Source organism: Diabrotica virgifera, chromosome 3, assembly GCF_917563875.1.
Source record: "Diabrotica virgifera virgifera chromosome 3, PGI_DIABVI_V3a".
In the NCBI taxonomy this organism is placed as follows: domain Eukaryota; kingdom Metazoa; phylum Arthropoda; class Insecta; order Coleoptera; family Chrysomelidae; genus Diabrotica; species Diabrotica virgifera.
This window is the reverse complement of record NC_065445.1, coordinates 248,246,385-248,267,439: the sequence shown is the minus strand read 5'-3', so window position 1 is coordinate 248,267,439 and position 21,055 is coordinate 248,246,385. Positions and strand designations below refer to the sequence as shown.

General features: G+C 33.5%; 2 protein-coding genes across 5 annotated transcripts in view; one reads left to right on the top strand and one right to left on the bottom strand.

The window, feature by feature from the left end:
- Window positions 1-21,055, bottom strand: part of LOC114334353 (phospholipase A1-like) — a 49,220-nt gene that overhangs the window by 18,627 nt on the left and 9,538 nt on the right. For 3 of the 4 annotated variants that reach the window (XM_050646044.1, XM_050646043.1, XM_050646045.1), the window contains exon 2: window positions 10,956-11,169. In XM_050646044.1, the coding sequence (XP_050502001.1) occupies window positions 10,956-11,169 (214 nt within the window). Of the gene's footprint in view, window positions 1-10,955; window positions 11,170-18,155; window positions 18,322-21,055 lie in introns of those variants that run through there. The other variant, XM_028284389.2, reaches the window with a different exon arrangement.
- On the top strand, window positions 53-1,398 carry LOC126881662 (tigger transposable element-derived protein 1-like). Its single transcript, XM_050646051.1, has 2 exons — window positions 53-256; window positions 666-1,398. Exon 2 carries the CDS (start codon window positions 673-675, stop codon window positions 1,396-1,398), a length of 726 nt encoding a protein of 241 aa, XP_050502008.1. The 5' UTR covers window positions 53-256; window positions 666-672.

Genomic DNA, 21,055 nt, shown 5'->3' with positions numbered 1-21,055 from the left:
TTATTAAACTAAGGTAAGTGTACCTAATTTGGGCACTGCACCTATAATGGGCACCCCGTGAATATATTGATAAAATAACGTTACTGTGCTTTTAGTCACAAAAAAAAGTAGTGCGGGAAGTAACCTTGAATCTTGGCTTGCCATTCATCTAAATACCGCCCTCAGTTTGACTGTGAATTTTGCCGTGTGTGGTTTGTTGTAAGCGGTTGTGAATTTACGCGCCAAAATAACCTCAAATTATTCGATTTACTAAGAGGTAAGTTTTTTTAATACTTATTTTTCATCAAACTTTATTTAGTTTTGCATTGCGGTATTGGCTTTGTTTGTATACTTAATGTATAAAATTATTAAACACGTCTCCAAGAATATAAAAAACATTATCTTATTGGTTTTGAACATGGGTGCCCAAATTAGGAACACAAATTTTATCAATGTACCAATAATGGGCAGTGTGCCCAACTTGAGAAATGTGGTATAAGGTGGGATTGTGCTTGTATGTAAAAGTCCACTGGATATAAAATACATAGATACGGTCGTCAGTATCACATAAAAACTGGTTCCAATAATGGGCACCCATGCCCAATATAGGGACATTGCCAGTGCCCATCATAGGAACTCCAAATCATATTTTTATTTGTCTTGCAACTTGTCTTATTTTGTTTCAGGATCACTATGTCGTACAAGAAGTACTCTGAAGATGTAATCAAATTAGCCATACAAGAAGTAAGGGAAGGAAATTCGATAAAATCAACGGCCAAGAAACATAATATATCACGTCCCATACTTCAACGGAGGTTAAGGACAGATGTTTTTGTGGCAACACGCATGGGTCCCCCCACTGTTTTTTCTCTCGATCAGGAGCTAGTTTTTGTTCGCTGGATCAAGGAGATGGCTAACAAAGGTTTCCCAGTGACAAAAGACACATTTATGTTTAGCGTTGCTAAAACTGCAAAAGAATTAAATATCATTTTTGGAGATGGAAGCAGTGACCCTGGAAGGAAGTGGTATGAAGGGTTTATGAAGCGCCACCCTGACGTTTCCACTCGTACCAGTCAAAACTTAACAGTTCAGAGACGAGCAGCAACTCAGGCAGAAATAGAAAAATGGTTTCAGGAGGTTCAACAATATGTAAGTGACAATAATTTGAGAGAAGCATTGGAAGATCCAAAAAGAGTTTTCAATTGTGACGAAACTGCATTTTATCTCAATCCGAAGCCTGGAAAGGTTCTGGCCGCAAAGGGCTCTAAATCTGTATACACGGCATCCGGTGGCGATGAAAAATTAAATTTAACTGTGCTCCTTACAGCCAACGCAGCTGGAGAACTTGCTCCACCGATGATTGTGTATAGGTATGTAAGATTACCGCAATTAATCGTTTCAGCCATGCCCCCCGAATGACCCATTGGTAGGTCAGAAAATGGATGGATGACCCATGAGACATTCTATGAATACATAGTAAATTTTTTTCATCCTTGGCTGACAAATAACAACATCGCACGGCCCGTTTTACTTTTTATGGATGGTCACAAGTCCCACATCTCGATGCCATTGGCTACCTTTTGTGCAGCCAACGAAATTGAACTTATATCACTTTTACCAAATGCGACCCATGTACTACAACCTATGGACGTTGCTGTTTTCCATTCAATTAAGTTGGAGACTTTTGGAGACAGGAAGTTGCTGATTGGCGCATGGCAAATGAAGGTCGGCAAGTAGAAAAGCATAATTTTCCGATTATTTTAAATAACATATTACAAAAACTTGCACCCACAATCATTCAAAATGGTTTTAAGACATGCGGTTTAGTACCTTGGGATCTAACGGTAGTTAAAATACCAGAAGTGTCAAAACATAAGGCCCAGCATCCATTTCAACAGTTGCAGTCTGTTGGTGTCCCTCATGATACTTTCCTTAAAACACTTGAGAAAAAAATAGGACTAGCTAAAATGCAAGAATTTGAAAAAAATGTAGGAGACTGGCGAGGTGATATAAGGGATTTTTCTTTATACCACTTGTGGCTTAATGAAAAACAATCTAACATTCAGAAATCTAGAGAATGTATGATGGTTCAAAATCCAGAACAGCAGGAGGAACTAAGGGGTCTTAGTGTTTCCCCAACTCAAGATGATCAGTTAGCGGGCCCTTCTACAGCACCAGATTATGCACCAGATGCTTTGATTGATGCTGGTATGACTCCGTCAACTCCTCCACCCATTGGTCATTCATCTGGATCCAAAGTAGACCCAATGGTACCTTCTCCATTTAAAAGAACTCTGTTTTGGCCTGGTGAGACTTCAGAAGATAAAAAAAAACGAGCAAAAAAAGAAAAGCTGCCAGCGGTAGTTACTTCTCCTCAAATGCTTGCCTATTTTGCAAAAAAGGATGAAGCTAAAAAAAGGTTAGAGGACGAGAAGCAAAGAAGAAAATTAATACGTGAAACCAAAAAGAAAGAAGCAGAAGAAAAGCGCAAATTAAAACAAAAGGTTGTAGTACATTCATCTCCATCTAGTTCTTCTTCTGAATCAATCATTTATGAAGAGTCGGGGATGTCTTCTTTTGATTCAGAAAGTAGTGAGGACGAAAATACTGAATTAGTCAGCCAGAGTACAATTAAGGAAGGAGACTTTATAATTGGCCAGTTTTTAATGGGTAAGAGGGGAACAACTGTATACCAGTACTTATGCATAGTACAACAAAAAGGGCCTGAACCAGGAGAGTTTGTTGTCCAAGGCTTAAGGTCTGTGGACGAAACAAAAAAACTTTTTAAGGTTGTGGACAAAGACATTTCCTCGATTAATATTAATCAAATTATTAGAGTAATCTCTGCTCCTGCTATTATTCATAAAGATAGTCATTTAATTTATAGTTTTAAGAAAAAAATAAGTGTATTGGAAAAATAACAAAATACTTAAATACCTTAAAATAAGTTTTGTTTTTATTATGTATTGTTTTTATTGTTATTTAACAATATTAAGTATGTAATTACTTAAATACTTACGAAGAAGTTAAAAATAAATCATTGTTCGACTATTAGGTTATTCATATTTGTGTTTTAATACTTTATTTTCCTTGGTATTGATAAAATATAAAATCATTTCCACCTTAAATTACATTTTATAGGTGCCCAATATAGGGGTGCCCAACATAGGGTGGTGTGAAAAATTGTGTGCCCATTACTGGGGCAATGAGGGCACCATATATACTTTTTTTTCTAAAATATATCAGACAATATTTTACCACCATAGTCACATAATACTTTAAAGTAAACATAATATAATAAATAAATAAAACAATCGAGACCTCAATATTACCTAGAGGCGAGAAAAACAAGTTTGTTTGCTTAAGGTGCCCATTATTGGTACACTTACCTTATTTACTTTTATTTAAATTGATTTTCAGTTATTTGTAAAGTTCCCAGTTTCTTGATTATATTGGTATCCGGAAAATAAAAATATTCATATAATCGATATCTACTAAAACTATTATATTTCGTTAGTTGGAAAAAATTGATTAGTGTCCTACACATTAGTAAATATAATTTTTACCAAGGGGAAGAAAAGCCCCAAAATAAAACCATAAATTTAATGGATTGATAAAAAACAAAATTTTTTACTTTTTAAATAATGTATTTCATCAGATTTAAGTAAGAGGCTTGGAAAAGACAAAAATAAGTTTTACAGTTTTCATGCCATGCACTTTATTTAAATTTTGTGCATGTGAAATAGACGTACATACAGCAACTATGTAGCAGTTTTTATAATTTTTCTTTTACGCAATGTCAGGTTGTTAAGAGACTTGTTTAATTCTTTAATTCGGAAGTACATCCGAGACCTAAAAAATAACTTGTTCGCTTTGTTAGAACAGTCTACAGTTACACTTTTGGACATAAGGTTTTCTAAATAATTTTTAGTTACCAAAATGGAATCACCATTCATGTGGAAGGAAAAATTGTCTCCAGGTACTTAATATATGACAAGAGAGTGTCTGATGGTTTACATAAACCACACTTACTCAAATGATCAACCCACGTGTACGTTGAAACATCTTCGGATTGAATACTGGAGTCCTTCAATTTATGGCAGATATAACCAGCCAAATTCTCCAAACCATCATACTCGAGGTCACTAATGTTTTTTCATTCTAACTCTCATTGAAAACTTGAAAATCCACAACTGTTTCGTTGTTAGAATCCAGCCTTTGGATCAATTGTCCAGAAATTGGTAAATCTGGGATGTCGTCTGTTTAAACGTTCGAAAATTCGTTCCGTTGTCTCTCCTACCCGTATATAACTTTTATAAAATAAAATAAAGCTTTTTGTTAACACTAAAAAAATTTTAATGGGTTTTCCCCGAAAAGAGCTTCATTTTTTGGTACTATGTATCACGTTAAAATATTTGATTTGGAATTTGAAGGATAAGATCGTCTTTTTTATGAGCTACAAATTTACTTTTACTGGTTCTATAGACTAAGAATATACCATTTTTTCGTTTTTTTTATATGCTACATTTTTTCCAAGAATATTTTTTCGATATAATACTTACTTTTTGAGTATTTGCGAAAAACCGCCGAAAAACGTGTTTTTTTTTGTTGAAAAGTAAATATTTTTAGTCGCAAGTGACTCTAGTACCTACTACTAAATTAACCTAGTACCTAAGTTAAAAAAACTCTATAGAACAAAAGTTGCTTAAACTTAGTCAGATCTGTTTCCGGACTTATTTTAAACGTATATTTTTTCACCCTCCAAGTAAAAGCAATCAACGGCACAAATTCAACTTTGAAGTGGGGGATGGGTAGAATCTAAATCCAAATTTTCATGCAATTAGGAGTTGACCCTGAAAATTATGTGTGTTTCTTTTTATCTTTTAAATCATTTTACTTAAAATCATTTTTTAACTATTAAATAATAATTACATATTGAGTTATTTTATTTTTTAAACTTTAATAATATTTATAAAAAATTTTACTTTCTTGTAATGTATTTTTAAAACAAGCAATCATTTAAATAATTATTTTGTAACAATTTGTATTATTTAAGAATATAATAATTACATTTTGGTTTCGTAGTAAGTGTTTTTTAAGAATATTAATGTATAGTTTTAAAATATTGTATTGCAAATAATTATCATTATTAAATGGTTATTATTTGTCAAGTATTCTTTTTCTTTTTTCACACCCTTATGTATGTAATAAAACTAAGGGACTTTCTGAAAGGTCAATCGTAGACTTTAAAGACACAAAAGAAGCGATACTTAAAAGTTACGCCCATTATATATCTTTATATCGTGGGAAATATACAATACAACACGAGCTCCAACCGCTCGACTAATACTCTTTAGAGCTGGCATCAGTGTGTGATCTCGCGTTGAACGGTAAATATCTAAAATTTCGTATATAAGTCCCCCCCTTTACTTTTCAGCCACGGATCTCGTTTCGCTGTAAATTTATCAGAAAAATTTAAGTACAGAAATCTTTTCCCCTCTAAGTGTGCCATGATTAATATGTTAATTATAAAGATACTTATGAACAATATACTCCAATAATTAATTTCCTATTGGTGGATCTCGGGTTGTCCTCGATTTAGTCGGATCTCGCCTTGATATGAAGACGTATATATATATATATATATATATATATATATATATATATATATATATATATATATGAAATGTCGAATATCCGAAACTAATTACCTCAGGCGAGTAGAGATAGTGCCTCAGAATCTTGCTCTGAAACTTCAGGCAGTCTCATGGATTCTGAGGGGGTGGGAGCGGAAATTTGATAAGAAATAAGAGAAGCAGACACATAAAACATTTACAAAAATATCACAAAATTGAGAGGTTTATAGATACATTCAATTTATGCACACTAGGTGTGGAAGAAAGCTGTTATAATTAGAAGAAGAAATTAAGAAAATAAAGTAAACAGTGATAGGACTGACAAAAGTACGACGAAACGAAGAGCAATCTATCGAGCTAAAAAGTGGCTACCATCTATTCTACAATGGAAATGAAAATCAAGAAGTAGACCGAGTAAACTAACTTATGACTAAGAAAGTGACATCCAAGATGACAAACAAAGCAAAGTATGTAATATTAAGGGGCGATTTCAACGCAGAAAATAGGGAAAGAAGAAAACCAAAATGAAATTTTAAGAGGACCCCATGGATCAGTGGGAAAAAATAATAGAGAATAAATATTAGTAAATTATGCAAAAAATAACCTATATGTATAATTATAACCAATATGGTCCTTAAAAATTTAGAAAAGAGAAATTGGGCATGCTAATATTAGATACATTAGTGTTAAATATATCCCTGAAGTGATATCCCTGAAGATTGGTTAAAGTCCGAATTCATAACCCTACCAAAAAAACAACGTCCGAAAAACTGTAGCGACTATAGAATGATAAGCCTTATGAGCCACACCTTGAAAATCTTTCTACGTATCATCCACAGTAGAATCAGAGATAAATGTGAAGAAGACCAGGATGAAACACAATTTGGCTTCAGAAATGGACTGGGAACCCGGGACGCACTCTTTGCACTAAATGTGTTATTGCAGAAATGCCGAGATCAAAGGAAAGACGTCTTTGCTGTATTTATTGACTATGAGAAGGCCTTTGATCGAGTACAACATCACAAATTAATTAAAATACTAAAGGATAAAGGAGTTGATAGTCAAGATGTACGAATCATAGAAAAATTATACTGGCGTCAAACAGCGACAGCTTGCATAAATGGAAAATCAACAGAAATATGCAAAATACAAAGAGGCGTCAGACAGGGTTGTATACTGTCCCCACTGTTGTTCAATTTGTATTCAGATAGAATATTTAAGGAAGCGCTGCATAGTTTGGAATGGGGTGTGAAGGTTAATGGAATTCTGATAAATACAATCAGATATGCAGACGATACAGTTATTTTAAGTGATGATATGAATGGATTACAACACCTTTTAAATGCCATTGACAGAGTGGGAAGAGAGTTTGGCCTAAATATAAACTGTTCAAAAACAAAGTACATGGTATTTAGCCGTTTGGCCCATCAAGATTCACGGTTATATGTTGATGGTCATATGATTCAAAGAGTACCCAGTTTTAAATATCTTGGTTGCCATATTACTGAACAACTAGATCCAGATAAAGAGATAAAATGTAGAATCGAGATAGCCCGCACGACATTTTTAAAAATGAGGTCATTCTTCTGTAATGATACCTTGCAACTTCAACTTCGAAAGCGCATGATTAAATGCTACATTTGGTCAGTCCTCTTGTATGGTGTCGAAGCATGGACATTAAAAATATCCACCATTAACCGTTTGGAGGCCTTTGAAATGTGGCTGCACAGACGTATTCTAAAAATACCATGGACGGCTATGCTGACAAATGTGGCAGTCCTTAAGAGAGCAAATGCTACCCGCGAGCTGCTTGATAACATCAAATATAGAAAGATGGCCTATTTTGGACACGTAGTAAGGGGAGACCGGTATAATATTCTTCAACTTATTATGATGGGTAAAATCGAAGGACGCAGAGGAGTTGGTAGAAAGCAGGCCTCTTGGTTGAAGTATATCCGGGAGTGGACAGGAATAAAGAAAGCAGAACACCTATTTAGAATAGCTCGAGACAGAGACAGTTTCGCCATGTTAATCGCCAACGTCAAGGGGACTTGATAGGGCACGTTAAGAAGAAGAAGTGTTAAATACGATAAGCACAGGTAGCGATCACAGAATGTTAAGAACACGAATAAGAATTAACACCAAGGCAGAAAGAGGAAAACTTAAAAAGGACAGGCAAAAACAATAAATATAGACTAGCTTAAATACAGAAAAATCGAATACGAACAAAAACTGACAGAACGTACCAAAGATTCAAACCTTGAAATCCTTAATCAACATTGAACCTATAATATAATATCCAGACGACACTGCAATTGCTGCAAAACACATGAACCTAGATATAGCTGTAAGAAATCTACAGACGGCATTGGATACAATAGAAGAATGGAGTATCCAATGGAAAATAGCAATAAATCCAGATAAGACCCAAGCGGTTACCTTCAAAAAGAGAAGAGATAACCCAGAACAACAGCTAACATTGCAAGACAGACCCATCGAATGGCAAAACAAAGCTAAATATTTAGGAGTCACAATGGACCAAGGTCTAACATTCACATCACATGTCAACGCAACAGTCCAGAAAACAGCAGCGGCCAGAGCGGCAATAAGAGGACTCACAGGAAGAAGAAGCAAATTAGCTATGAAAACAAAATTAAGACTTATAAATAGCATTATACTGCCAATAATTACATACGCATCTTTTGCATGGGGTCACACGAGTCAAAGTAACAAAAAGAAGATACAAGCGGCACACAACAACTGCCTCAGAGAAGCTGCAAACGTGCCCAGATATGTCGCCGAACGGTTCTTATTTAGAGACCTAAAACAAATAAGAGTACTGGATATTATGGAGGAAAAAGCCAGAACAAAATTTGCTGAGCTAGAAGACCACCCAAACCGGATCCTGCAAGAGATATTAAGGTATGATGTGTACCATAGATGGAAACACAGGAGACCCAAACAGCAAATATTAGTTAATATATAATAAAGGCTAGATAATCGTAGCTCTATCAAAAGAAAACAACTTGCTCACCTTTGGCATCTCATTATATTTATTAATGTTGATTTTTATACGTTTCAGACATCCCTCAAAAAAAATATACAAAAACTTCGAAACGGCTTCAGCCACTAAACAAATCAATAAAATATTAACAATAGGCGAAAGCCACAAAAAAATATTAGTAACAAAACCCAAAAAACGGGCATGAGGGGCCCACATCTTCGAGCGCCGAGTCACCGAACTGGACATAGCCCAGAGTGGGGACTCGGCGCCCGAGCAAGCAAAACAGATCGAAGACAGAGAACAAGGACCCACTGTGGTCCTTGTTCTCTGTCGAAGATAAGTCACTAGAGATAGCGGGAATAGAGCGCCTCACGCTGGCCTGCATTGATCGGGGTAGGATTTCATATGGGAGTCCGTGTACCCAAGACTCCCATATGATAAGCACTTTGCTGATTGAGAGCCCCTATAGCGCATCAGAGTGCTATCGGGGGGTAAGTGGATGGTCTGGAGCATTGAAGCGGGGTGGAGTGATTCCTGCTAACGGGAGTTAATCCTCCTCGCCCCAATGAATTGTATCACCCGAATGTCATTCTCTAGGGGTGAGCAAGTCTCTCAGGCTGGGTTAAATCACTATGCTTGCTTGCTTGCTTATAATATAATATCAAATCAACATCAAAATAATTTTCCCATAATAAATTAGATAAAAATCCACAAGGAAAAAGTTTTCTAAATTAGATAAAGTTCAAAAACTCACCAAGGAAACATAAGCTCTAATAAAAAAGAGAAAACAACTTGTGCAAGGCGCAAGAACACCATAGGCGTAACCAGGGAGGGTTTTGGGGGTTATCACCCTCCCATTGGGATGTATTTTGAGTTCTATACGCTTAAGACCATACCCCCAGAGACTTTCCAGTAGTTGTAACCCCCCCCCCCCTTAGGATCATCCTAGTTACGTCGTTGAAGAACACTTAATAAAATAGAAATCAACAAAATAGCTGAAACAATGTATAGGGAAGATATAAGGAAATACAAAATATAACACAGCTGAACGAAATACTACAAGAAAAGAAAGGCATACGAGATTGGAAGATTAAAACCAGCGAAGGTAGAAATATAATTACAAAACTAATTAACGATAAAAGCGAGGAAATTATACAAATGATTTATAGAAATACAGTAAACTAACGCTCTCTTCCAATACAATACGATACAAGTTAAAACAATACAATATAATAAAATTCAATACAATACAATACTTCTTTCAAAAATGAATAACCATTTTCAATTTCGTTGCAACACGAAACTACAGCCACATCATTATTCCAGTTCAATCAGAAAGTGCAGCAAGCACCTCTACCGGTTTCGAAACTTATTAGTCTCTCATCAGGAGGCACATATGCTGCTCTCTCTGACCCAACTAGGACAAACCCCGGCGTGCAGTCACGGATTGCAACAAACGAAATGGCAGGGATGCCCTAGCGGCAACTGCTAGCAAAAAACTAAGTTTTCAATATAATAGCACATAAAACAACATCCAAAAATGTTACTCTACATCATACCAGATTGAAGACAATGGGAACCTTCTCTTGTAACACCTCCAAGGCTTCTACAATTTGCAAGCCATAACTGATGCTAAGACTAAGGAATATGAAGGAATTTTACAATTTATAATTCACGTCCAATATGCTCAGCGCGGTAAAGTTCCAACGAGAATGGTTCCCTTCGTACTCCAATCAGAGTAAACATGTAAATCAAAAATGAATAACCATTTTCCATTTCGTTGCAACACGAAACTACAGCCGCATCATTATTCCAGTTCAATCAGAGAGTGTAGCAAGCACCTCTACCGGTTTCGAAACTTATTAGTCTCTCATCAGGAGGCACATATGCTGCTCTCTCTGACCCAACTAGGACAAACCCCGGCGTGCAGTCACGGATTACAACGAACGAAATGGCAGGGATGCCCTAGCGGCAACTGCTAGCAAAAAAATCTAAGTTTTCAATCTAATAGCACAAAAACAACATCCAAAAATGTTACTCTACATCCTATCAGATTAAAAACAATGGGAACCTTTTCTGGTAACACCCCCGAGGCTTCTTTAATTTGCAAGCCATAACGGATGCTGAGACTGGATGGTGTTTTTTTAATACTTCTTTCGTTAACTATCCTATTTGCTAGAAATACTTTTAACATCTTTAACAATTTAAAAATGGTGACGATTTAGCAAGTCACTATAGAAGAAAGTGGTATCCAAAATTCTATTAGGTAGAAACTGAAAAGGTTTAAAAGCTAAAATTTCTAATAGCACATTGCAAATTATGAATTTAAACTTTACCTAGTAAATAATGTAAAATTAATGGAATTACTGAAATCATAGTCTAAAAACGGCAGATCAAATATGTCTATTCCAAATCTTGTCTGTCTTTTATCGTTGTAATATCCATAGACATCTTCTCCATTTTCCCCAGGAAAAATAATATAATCCGTACCAAATCCCGGATATTTTTTCTGTAATAATTTTCTGCTGTAATTATTACCACAAGCCATACCTGAAAATATACAGTTCTAAAATAGACCAGAACCAAACCTCTAAAATGATAAAAATTTAAAAAAAATAGTAACATGTGGAATCAGAAAAAAATATAATAAAAATTAATAGGGGATTAGATTTTTACTTAGGAAAAAATCAAACAAGATAGAACTTTTTGTAATTTCATTAAGAAATGTTTAATAAACAACATATCAAAAAGTTCTACTCGAGAAGAGGGTGCTTCATTTTTCATTAAACAAATGAACTACGAAAATAGATTTTTTTTAAATAACTCCGAAAATATAAATTTTAGAAAAAAATTGACTTGACCATTGAAAAATTCAGAAAATTTTACAAAAAAAAACTTTATATAAAGAATTCTCTAAAATTAAATCTGTATCTTCTATAATTTGTTATTTATAACGCTAAAGTCACCCTTCTCACAAACATTGGCGCACTGTAAATTAGCGTACGGCGAAGTGCAAGGTTGAGTTATTTTAATGTAATTCTTTAACTAACATATCAAATGAAATTTTACAAATTGAACATGAAAGTAAAATAATTAAGCTATCTTATGGTTATAATAAAAAGAAATAAAATGTATGGGCATAAGTACGGTGGGGGCGGAAAGTGAGTCTTACATGAATTTTGTTTAAAAATGATATAAAAATGTGTAACCAATACAAATTTTCTTATAAAACCCTCAATTTTGCACAACTTACCTTTCAAGCATCTTACTAAATGATGTTTCATTCAAAAAAATCTCAAAAATTTAATTCAAATGATGTGACGTCTCAAGGAATGTAATTTTTGAAATCTTCGTAGTTTTATAGAATTACCACCAATTTAAAAAGTAATTACCACCACGTAAAAGTGATAATAAAATAGTTATCATAATTGAAATAAAATAATGATGAGTATCCGTAATTTGAGAAAAAATTGAATTTTTTTTTCGATTAGAATGATGTACCTAATTGTATATTTAAACATAGTTTTTAATTTTAAACAACTTTTTATAATAGCATTTTTTGATATTCTGGAATATAAAGGTACTTTACTCTTTAACGAAATTCATATTTTTGACATAACTCGTATAAAATTGATAAAATTTAATATCTGATGGTTTAGTTTTAGATTTTTGACTATTTTGACTTTATGAAGAATAATTTGTTTTCGTAAAATTGATAATAAAAAAGTTTTCCATGTGGTTCCTAGCTACGGAGACATATTGTATAAGAGCTTCTGTATAAGAATTTTCAAATTGCAATGCCATATTCGGATTCAGCATAATCAAAAACAAAATAGAAACATATGTGGTCAAAGTAAAATGATGAATTTAACGATGTTTTTAAAATTAGTTATACAAAACAATTGTTATTGTTTAAAGAATTAATAAACAATTAGCGGCCAAATCTGCGAGTAGAACTTTTTACTTTAACATGTATATAAACTAACAAAAAAAGTTTTAGGAAAATATAAGCTTGTTTGAATTTTTCCGAAACAATGCATGTTTTCTTTCTAATTGCACTCGCCTATAAAGGGAATAGTAATTTTTCTACAACCACTATTCAAAGTGCACTTTTCTGCACGGTTTTATGTTAGCAAACTTGATATTTTCTCACAGTATAAGATATTTGACATTAGTGTGCAGAAAAGTGACGTTTCTGTGCCGCAAAGTGACGTTTCTGTGCCGCAAAGTTCTTTTCTGCACAGTTGACTACCTCATTCTGAGTAACGTTATATTCTGTTTACATCCGTGGACTACCGCATTCTGAGTAACGTCGTTATATTCTGTTTACATCCGTGGTTAAACTTTAGACAAATATATAACCTATAAGACAATTATTATATTTAACTATAGCATAGAAACTAAATTATGGATGTTACAACTGATTTATTTTACAATTTTATTCTTATTAAACATTTTATAATTACGTGTGCAAGAGACGTCGAATGAAGTAGGTTTTGTGTAAATCCGTGACTGCATAAATATAATGTCTATAATGTGTAATAATTGTTTAAATTTAAACAAATTAAGGCAGTGCATTAATTTTTTAACTGATTTCTGTGCAATTTATTTAGGTATAAGGAATTTAAATTGATTAGTAGGTATTAATTAAATACAGTTTAAAATTTATCACATAGGTACCTATTATAATTAATCGTCGTTTGGAAATTGTGATTTTTATTTTTAGGAAAAACTGTGCTTGTAGAAAATGTATAGTGTGAAACACGTGCAGAAAGGTAATTTCTCACTCGTTTGAATTGCGGCACTCGCTTGCGCTCGTACCGCAACTTTTCAAACTCGTGAGAAATTAGTACCTTTCTGCACTTGTTGCACAATATACTATTGCCTAACAAGTGCAGAAAGTCATACTTTTCCGCACGCGACTGCAGTTTGCCGAACGACGCGAAGCGGGAGTTCGGCAAGCAGTCGAGTGCGGAAAAGAGACTTTCTGCAAGAGTTAGAAACAATATTTTTTCTACGGGTCTTTAAAAAATGACCAAATCTTAATCAATTAATTTAATTAATATGAAAATACATACACAAATTAATTCTTTGACAAGGTTGTCAAAACCAAACTTTCAATATAATTAGTTAGCATGACGACGATCTTGGTTTCCATGTCGATGATTCAAAACGACTGTTATTGTCTACCTATTTGACTTTCGAATATTATGTCAAAATAATTTTATTTCATCGAATTGTCGCGTTAATTTCATTAAAATAGGAACACAATAAGATACATTTAAAATAAAATAGTAAATAATCTAAATATTAGTTTATTGCATGTATTATAATTATTTTAAGGCCATATTAAAATATCTACACACGTGCGGAAAAGTAAAACGCGTGCGGAAAAGTAAAACTTTCTAAACTAAAACGCGTGCGCGAAAGTAGACATTTTTGCACGCTCGTAGAAAAAATACTTTACGGCGATCTGTGGTCGGGATAAAGGGGGTAAGTTGTTAAGGGTAAAAATCAACCGTTTATCACAATTTTCCCCAAAACCAAAAAACCGTGAAAAATTTAAAAAAGTTAAACGGCAAAGTTGTAAGTAATAAAGACACAAAACACATCTTTACATAACTTCAAAATGTATGCCAAAAGTTCAAACAACTTAGATTCGGTTTTTTGTTTATTCTCCACAACAAAAATTCACGAAATTTGGTCCAAACTTACCTTTCTATGTCCCAAATACACTGTTATTCTTTGGTTTTAAAATATTTATGTTCTCCATATTTTTATACTAGTCTAAATATGTAGTAACTAACATTACTATTTAGAATTTTTTAAGAAAGTGCAAAAAAAAAAGAAAAAAAAACTAGATTTCAAACATTTTTTATTTAATCGTTATGTAAAATTTTGAGCTGTTTATTAAAATTTACAATATAATTACTTAAGAAACAATAAACGAAAACATTGCAAACCTATGAAATAGAAAATTGCAAAAAACATGGACACTAAGTATAGTTGATTTTCTAAAAATATTAAATTAATAGAACAAACAGAGCCCCAGATTTCTTGAATGAAATATGTACTAAGGAAACATCCATAAACTACGTCGTAAAAATTTTGGAGTTTTTAATACCCTCCCCCTCTTCCGTCGTAAAGCGTCGTTTACAGTTGACTACCCCCTCATACCGACGTCGCAATTGCAACTCATGACCCCCCTTTCTAGTGATTTTTTTTAAATTTCATGTTATTCCTAGATTTTTAAAAGTTAGCTCTCAAAGTTTATTTACGAATGTATCCAAATCAGTATTACTATGTAGCTCATTAATATCCACGTACTCTCTCAATTCACTGTACAACTAATAATCGTCTAATAGTCGCCTAGTTTCAAAACCCGACAAATCCACTTTTTATGAATATTGAGTTATTCATGTCAACATATTTGTAATCTTACCCTCTACAAGTTTATACCGATGCAAATCCCTCCAAATCTAATCTTAATTTGCATTTGAACTATTGGGTTGGTTTCAAAATCCAGCAAATCCAATGAATACCCATAAGCTTAACTTTCATACCAAAACACTTTTTTTGAATTTCCCAACAATTGACCTCAGAGGATTTGTCATCATATAAATCTTGATATTTATTTTGTTTCGATTTCAATGCCATTTCTTTTGTTAAGTATAAATATTTACAATGTACTAACTAAATAGAATAGTATATTTTATTTCTATTCATTCTTTTAGAATTTTTTCACACAGAATATTCAGTAAATAAGTGAACAGTTTAATATTTATTGCTTCCAGATATTGTTCTGAAAAGAAACGTTTGTTTAAAGACATAGGATAATGTTTTACTGTTTGTTATTCTGTATAAAACTGCCAGCAATATTATTAAGGCGATAAAAAGGAAATGAAAAGTATACGACAAAAGTAATATACAAATTCTTTTTCATTATAAAATAGGGTATATTTTTTATACTCGTGAACTTCAAACGACGTCGGATGTGCACTTGTGGCCCCCACCCCCTGTCGTATACCGTAGTAATAAGCAAAGCCCCCCTCCCCCTATTCATCGACGTAATTTATGGATGCTCCCTAGGAGAAATAAAAATAACGGGAAAGAAATGATAAGAAAAATTTACAAAACAGTCATCAGACCAATAATAACACAAGCGGAGGAAATATGACCTGAGACAGAGATGAGGAAAAGAATGCTATAAATAGCAGGAATGAGAGCTCTTTGAAAAATCACTCCTAAGAGACTACAGGATATAGTAAGAAGTGAAGATATATAACAGAGATGTAGGGTGAAGGGCATTCTTGGTAAGGAACGGAAGAGTAGAATGGATCGATTACCATAAGCCGAATGACCACAAATATAGTAAGTGGTAAAGACCGAAGGTCTTTGAGAGAAAAATCCTCAGAAGAAACTTTGTATCTTATCACGACCCTAATAGCAACCAATAGCGAATGAGAACAAATGCTGAGGTCAGGCAGATGTATAGAGCGAGTGAAGTAGTCCAAGAAATTAAATCTCAGCGTCTAAGATGGGCTGGCAATGTCCATAGACTCCCTAATAACCGCCTTGCTAAGCTGCACAGAAAGAAGGCCCTTAGGACACCCACGAATGCGATGGAGAGACAATATATGGTCAGATTTAAAAACAATGGGGCTACCCTTTGACCCAACTAACGTTCGAGATGGACGACCGTTCGAGATGGAAGCGAGTTGTGCAATCAGCCAAGACCCAAGGTTCATAGATAGGGGGTAGGTTGTCTCGTAACTATGTGGGCGGAAGCGTGGGGGAGGGGAATATCTACGGCACTCGTACGACAAAGTCTAATTTGTGGTTGTATTTCCGGATATGTGGTTGTATTTCCGTATATTTTTGTGGAATTTTCGTTTATTTGTTTAATATTTGTTAAGTTTTTAACTATATAAGGACAATATTACCTATTACTATAAATACTAATTCAGGTCCTATACAAAGGCAGTAATGACATGTGAAGTGTGTTTTCGTAGCCGTGATATAAAGGTTAGTTTAACAATAATTAGGTATGTAACATATTATGTAGTTTTGTACAATAATGAAATGTTTTTAGATGAGTGGCGGTAACTCCAAAATTCCTGAACCAGATGGAAACAAAATAATGGTTTTTTACATTTCCCAAATACCTTAACATTATCAAACAATGGATAATAAAATGTTGCCATAAAGATGAATGGGCCTCTAAACATAAGAAAATATGTAGCAAACACTTCCTCGTGTCTGAATTTGTTAATATTATGTTGTGTTTTTTGTATTTTAATCTAATAATAAATAATTATTTATATTATTAGTTCTTTTGTTGTTGCATACCACTAAAAATGATAAAAATGCTGCACATTCCACGAAAAACGTAATAAATAAGTAACCTACATATTAGTATTTTTGCTTTTAAACTTTTTCTTTTATTTTTTTTTTTGGGGTTTTGTGCGAATTATACTCTTTTGTCCATTTGAAACACACATAATAAGTGTTAAATCAATTCTAGTCTTTTGTCAGCAGACTATTGATTTTTAAGGGGAAAATGGATATAATTACCAATATAAGAACCACTTATACCCAAGAAAATCCCAAAATATATTGCAAAACTTAAGAGGAAACAGTAGCGATCAACAGGTAGCGAAAACGCGTTCCAAGATTGCGGCTGCAATTTTGAATATTTTCTCGAGATATTTGGCACACGTATTCGTAATATAATAAAGAATGGCGGTACAGAGCCCAATTTGAAAAATATATTAATATGTGGAAATTACTCTGTAATTAAATACAATATTAAAAAAACGAGCCTGTACCGCCATTAAGAAGAACAAAAAAAATACACTTTCGTCAAATAAACTTTCTTATCCGATGCCTAGATTTTGTGTCATTTTGGAACTACTAAATTTTTTTATTTCATTAGTAGTCCCAAAATGACACAAAATCTAGGCATCGGATAAAAAAGTTTATTTGAAGAAAGTGTATTTTTTTTGTTCTTCTTAATGGCGGTGCAGGCTCGTTTTTTTAATATTGTATTTAATTACAGAGTAATTTCCACATATTAATATATTTTTCAAATTGGGCTCTGTACCGCCATTCTTTATTATATTACGAATACGTGTGCCAAATATCTCGAAAAAATATTAAAAATTACAGCCGCAATCTTGGAACGCGTTTTGGCTACCTGTTGATCGCTACTGTATCACCTTAAGTTTTTGAACTATTTATATTAGCATGGAAACGTATGACAGTTTTAAAATTGTCGTACGGGTGACGTATTCCCGCCTTTAGAAAGCGAACATTTGATTGGTCTAAAGTTACGAGACAACCTACGCAATAATCTATTAACCTTGGCCAATACCTACCCCGGGTTGTAGTGCTACCAGAAGAAGAAGAAGAAGAAGAAGAAGAAGAAGAAAAGAAGAAGAAGAAGAAGAAGAAGAAAGACGGCGAGAGACGGTTCTCCAATCTCCCAGGAAGACGGTCAGTGGGAAGACTACGAAAACGATGGAACGACAACTTACTTATTGCAGGCACATTGAAAAAACAGACATAGTCATATCAACAGAAAAAGAATAAGAAGAAAAGGTTATCTTCTTCACCTCCCTTTATTTTCCAACATATATTTTTATATTTTCTGTATTGTTTATCATTATGTTGTCTGCATTATATCGGTCATCAACTCCTCTTCATAATGCCAGTTTGTTTATCTGTATCCGCCCATCAGACTGAAATGGTTAGGAATAATAACAAAAAAATTAAATTAAACAAAAGAGAGTGTGCAAATTAAAATTACCCTTAAGAGAAAACAGTAGCGATCAACAGGTAGCAACAAACGCGTTCCAAGATTGCGGCTCTAATTTTGAATATTTTGTCGAGATATTTGGCACACATATTCGTAATATAATAAAGAATGGCGGTACAGAGCCCAATTTCAGAAATATGTTAGTATGTGGATATTACTCTATAACTAAATAAAATATTGAAAAAAGGAGCCTGTACCACCATTAAAAAGACAAAAAAATACACTTTCTTCAAATAAACTTTCTTATCCCGTGCCTAGATTTTGTGTCACATTGGAACTACTAAAAATCGATTTTTTTATAACAAGAAATCGAACGTCACTGACTTGGCAACATTTCGCGCCTATGTGTATAAAAATTATTTTATCTACTCTATGTCATATATTACGTGTAAGTTTTTAGTTTTAGTATGGTATAACTAGATCCAAACCCAGACATCCAAAGTGAACGTTATCCTCCAACACCAAATTGTTCTATATGGTCCACATAATGTTCAAAAAAAAGTCACACCATTTTGAGCGTCGGGTTTGGTGGGGAGAGGGGGGAGAAATCGGTAAATACGTAGTTTTTTAAGTTTTTCGTCAATATTTCCAAAACTATGCGGTTTAGCATAAACAACCTTCTATAGAAAAATGTTGTACATTAAATTTGAAATAAAAAAGACCCTATACATAATCCTTCTAAAATGAACGGTTCCAAAGTTACGGAGGTAGTATAATATATAATTGGTCCAAAAAAGGCCTAACCCAGACATCCAAAGTAAAAGTTTTCCTCCAGCACCAAATTGTTCTATATGGTCCAGATATAGTTCAGTAAAAAGTTACACCATTTTGACCGTCCGGTTTGGGGGGGAGATGGGGGAGAAATCGGTAAATTAATAGTTTTTTTATGTTTTTCATCAATATTTCTAAAAATATGCTTTAGCGTAAACAATGTTCTATACAAAAATGTTCTACGTCAAATTTAAAACAAAAAAGATCCGATACATAATTGTTATAAAATCAACGATTCCCGAGATACGGAGGATGAAAGGTGGAGGTTTTCGATACTTTTTATATTTTTTGAGCAATTTATAATATTTTTACTGATTGAAAGAAATTTTCTTTAACAGGATTTGCTATTTCAGTGGCCGATGGCATGTTAGTGATAAGCCTATGAAGAAAGGTCAACCTCACCACCCAAATCATCACCAATTATCCAAAAAATTTAAAAAGTATTGAAAACCTCCACATTTCACCCTCCGTAACTCTGGAACTGTTGATTTTATAACAATTATGGATAGAACCATTTTTGTTTTAAATTTTATGTAGAACGTTTTTGTGTAGAACATTGTTTACGCTTAAACATAGTTTTAGAAATATTGACGAAAAACGTAAAGAAAGTAATAATTTACCGACTTTTCCCCATCTCCCCCCCAAACCGGACGCTCAAAATGGTGTAACTTTTTACTGAACAATGTGTGTACCATATAGAACAATTTGGTGTTGGAGGAAAACTTTTACTTTGGATGTCTGGGTTAGGCCTTTTTTTGGACCAATTATATACTATACTAAAATACCTCCGTAACTTTGGAACCGTTCATTTTAGAAGGATTATGTGTAGAGCCTTTTTTATTTCAAATTTAATGTAGAGCATTTTTTGCATAAAGGCTTGTTCATGCTAAACCTCATAGTTTTAGAAATATTGACGAAAAACCTAAAAACTACGAATTTACCGACTTCTTCCCCCTCTCCCCCCAAACCCGACGCTCAAAAAGGTGTGACTTTTTTCTGAATTTCTGAACATTATATGTAGAACAATTTGGTGGTGGAGGATAACTTTCACTTTGGATGTCTGGGATATGTCATTTTTTGAATCAATTCTATCATACTATTTGTGAAAACTGTCATTATAGATAGCAGTGCGTGAAGTATTTAAAGTGTGCGTGAAGAAACAATGTATTTTAAATGGGACTTACTTTTTCGCACTGTTTTTGACACACTTTCATATAATCAAATATCCTTAACTTTCGCGTTGTCATGGTGATGACATAATGAGCAATAAATTACGACAAAAGTTTTGACAGTTTTGTGGTTTGAAAGAAGCTAGAATTTTTAAATGTCAAAGTTCTAAATTTGTAGAATAGAAATAAATTCCAGTGACGACGAAGAGTTACAGTTTTTTTATTTGTTCATCATAGATAAAATATTGTATGAGACTGTGCGTGAAGTACTTTTTGCGAACTTACGCGATGTATAGCACTCGCTCCGTCGTCGCTCGTGCTCGAATAATCGCGTGTGTTCGCAAAAAGCTTACTTCACGAACTGTTTCATAAATAACTATTTTCTACAAGCGTGATAAAAATGCAATTTTTAGCACTCCATAGGAGCGTTAAAAATGATAGTTTATAGCACTATAGTTCTTTAAAAATTTTAAGGCACTGCAGTTAAAAGTGAATTGTCAAATTGTGAAACTTCAAAATATTTATATTTCATTTATTACCATTAATATTAATAGTAGGTACAACTTGCGCAATTTGAAAAAGCTGGTTTAAAAGGTTTTTTAAAATTTAAATTAAACTGTATTATTGCATTTTTAACACGTTTGTAGAAAAAAAAAACTATTAAAATTTGTTAGAATAT